This window comes from Nannobrachium achirus (assembly GCF_963921795.1).
Source record: "Nannobrachium achirus genome assembly, chromosome: 15".
Lineage (NCBI taxonomy): Eukaryota > Metazoa > Chordata > Actinopteri > Myctophiformes > Myctophidae > Nannobrachium > Nannobrachium achirus.
The window spans coordinates 35,739,999-35,742,359 of record NC_137822.1 but is presented as its reverse complement, the minus strand read 5'-3'; the positions used below and the strand labels follow the sequence as shown (position 1 = coordinate 35,742,359).

Sequence of the window (2,361 nt, the reverse complement as noted above, 5' to 3'; positions counted from 1 at the left end):
CCACACTCTGGGGTTGAGTTATTTGTCCAGCACTGCTAATAATGAAGTGCATTATTACTGTATATGAATGTCTATGAATGTTCTTCACAGCGGAGACAACACTGAAATGATTAAACCAGCCAACATGTGAATGTATTTAATGCACTTTTATTATGGAGAGACCATATAGTACAAGTCAGTGGTTTGAATCAGACAATCCACAGATCAGGGAGAGACTGTGCGCAGTGCACACACAGAAGGTCCCGTATGAGAACACTCCCAGTCGCACCATTGACCCGCGGGTCCACAGTTTGTCAGCACACAGTCTCCACCACTCGGCATCCCCTCGTGCCACCAGGTGTAGCCCGCGTTGGAGCCATCAGACCACGTCCACCAGCCCTCCATGTGAGTGTCGCTCAGCCCAACCCAGGTGAACCTCTGGTACGGGTCAGAGTTCTTGATCAGGGCCCGGACAAAGTCCTGTTCCCCCTGGCTGTGGATGGACACCAGGTTGGCGTCTTGGGACCGGCAGTTCCGCTCCGCCACGGCCCAGGTCATGGGCGACGAGACGTACTTGTAGCAGCGACCGTTGAAGCCGAACCAGAACGTTGGACAGGATCCACGCTCTAGCTTCACCTCAGCCCAGGGAGCGGCGTGCACGGTGCCTACACACAAACACACACACACGCAAGCACGCACGCACGCACGCACGGACGGACACACACACACACACACACACACACACACACACACACAGTCACACACACATAAAGGTGACACATGGAACTATGAGAGTGATCGTGATGCTGTAGATAGAGAACCTTATTTTAATGTTTGTTTGTTATAAAGAACCATTAATCACTTAAAACCCGTTCTTCAATTATATATACATATAGCATAAAATATCAGTAGGCACATAATATGAGGTTAAACATAAGATGCAACCACATGGAACCATATGGCTGTGGTTCTTAAAGTGGGGTCTGGGGACACCAAGGGGTCCTTGAGGGCGTTCCAGGGGGTCCCCAGCTAAACGATGTATAGTTAGGAACCAAATGGACCCTTTACCGTTCTGTAAATCTGTAAGATGATTTCCTTTACCTAGTGCCAGGCTCAGCAAGCACAGGAGTTGAAGAACCAGCATCATGTCAGCCTGTGGTGGTCTCTGTGTCACTGGATCCTGGGTTGGGGTCTTCTTGAAGTGTGTGTGTGTGTGTTGCTGTGTGTGTGTGTGTGTGTGTGTGTGTGTGTGTGTGTGTGTGTGTGTGTGTGTGTGTGTGTGTGTGTGTGTGTGTGCGTGCGTGCGTGTGTGTGTGTGTGTGTGTGTTGCTGTGTGCGTGTGTCTCTTCTTTATCTGCTCCACACGAGGGCGTCTCCACAGCTGGCATCATTTGATTGGTCTTCATGCATTAACAGCTGTGGTGTTCACATCCTCAGTCTGTCAGGTGCATGGAAACCTTGTACTGTACAACAAACCTTAAGCGTACTCAGGACGTGGGAAAAAAGATAACCTGTGCTCCAATGGATTCAATGTGGTCATTATTTATACAAGCTCTTGTTAATACTTGTTGTCGGCCTTGTTCTTGTGTGATTGTCATGTGTTTTTGTTTGTCTTTTAGATTACACAGTTACATATCTATTGAATACGTTTCACAGAAGCTATGAATGACTTGAATGATTGTTGGTGCCAACCTCCAGTCTTATAGATGCTTGACTGGGGTTAGGGTTAGTCCGACTTTGCTAATAAGAATTATTGTAAGAATGTATAAGAATAAGAATGTCTATAAATGTTCTTCTTCACGATAGAGACTCACTGAAATGATTGATCCAGCAAAGAATATATTGAATGTACTTTTATTTTGGAGACTGTAGTACAAGTTAGTGGTTGAATTAGACAATCCACTGGTTAGGGAGAGCCTGTATGAAGTTGGATGATGAAATATTCCTCTAGTTTAAGAATTCGAGACCTTGCCCCTCCAATGCCCTCTGGCCTCTGCACGTGCCTGGTTAGCACAGTCAGTGGAACATGTCCCACCACCATCCATCAACATTGTACCTGTCTTGATTGTTGATTGCGACCGTAGGTCGCATTTACTACCAAAACCTCCACCGGCTGTCTGTCAGTGAGTGAGTCAGTGAGTCCGTCACACTTTTGCCCTGCTCATATCTCCACAACCGTTGCCCCCATCCATGCCAAATTTTGCACACACACTCCTTGACTGCCAAACTACAACCTCCAAGGACCCCCAGAGCCCCAGGGACCCCCAGGTCCCTGGGGGTCCCCCAGATGTAAAAAATGACCAAATGTGCAAAAATGACCAAATGACCACCCCAACGGGGCTGCTCACAGGGAATTCCCGGGGACCACCGACTCCTGGTGCT

The 2,361-nt window shown here is 47.9% G+C and overlaps 1 protein-coding gene across 1 annotated transcript; it reads right to left on the bottom strand.

Annotated features, from left to right (window-relative positions):
- Positions 1-204: 204 nt before the first annotated feature.
- Positions 205-1,126, bottom strand: LOC308299806 (ladderlectin-like; the record flags this gene model as incomplete). Its single annotated transcript, XM_080743592.1, has 2 exons — positions 205-644; positions 1,081-1,126. 2 exons carry the CDS (start codon positions 1,124-1,126, stop codon positions 205-207), a joined length of 486 nt encoding a protein of 161 aa, XP_080599718.1.
- Between the last annotated feature and the right edge of the window lie 1,235 nt (positions 1,127-2,361).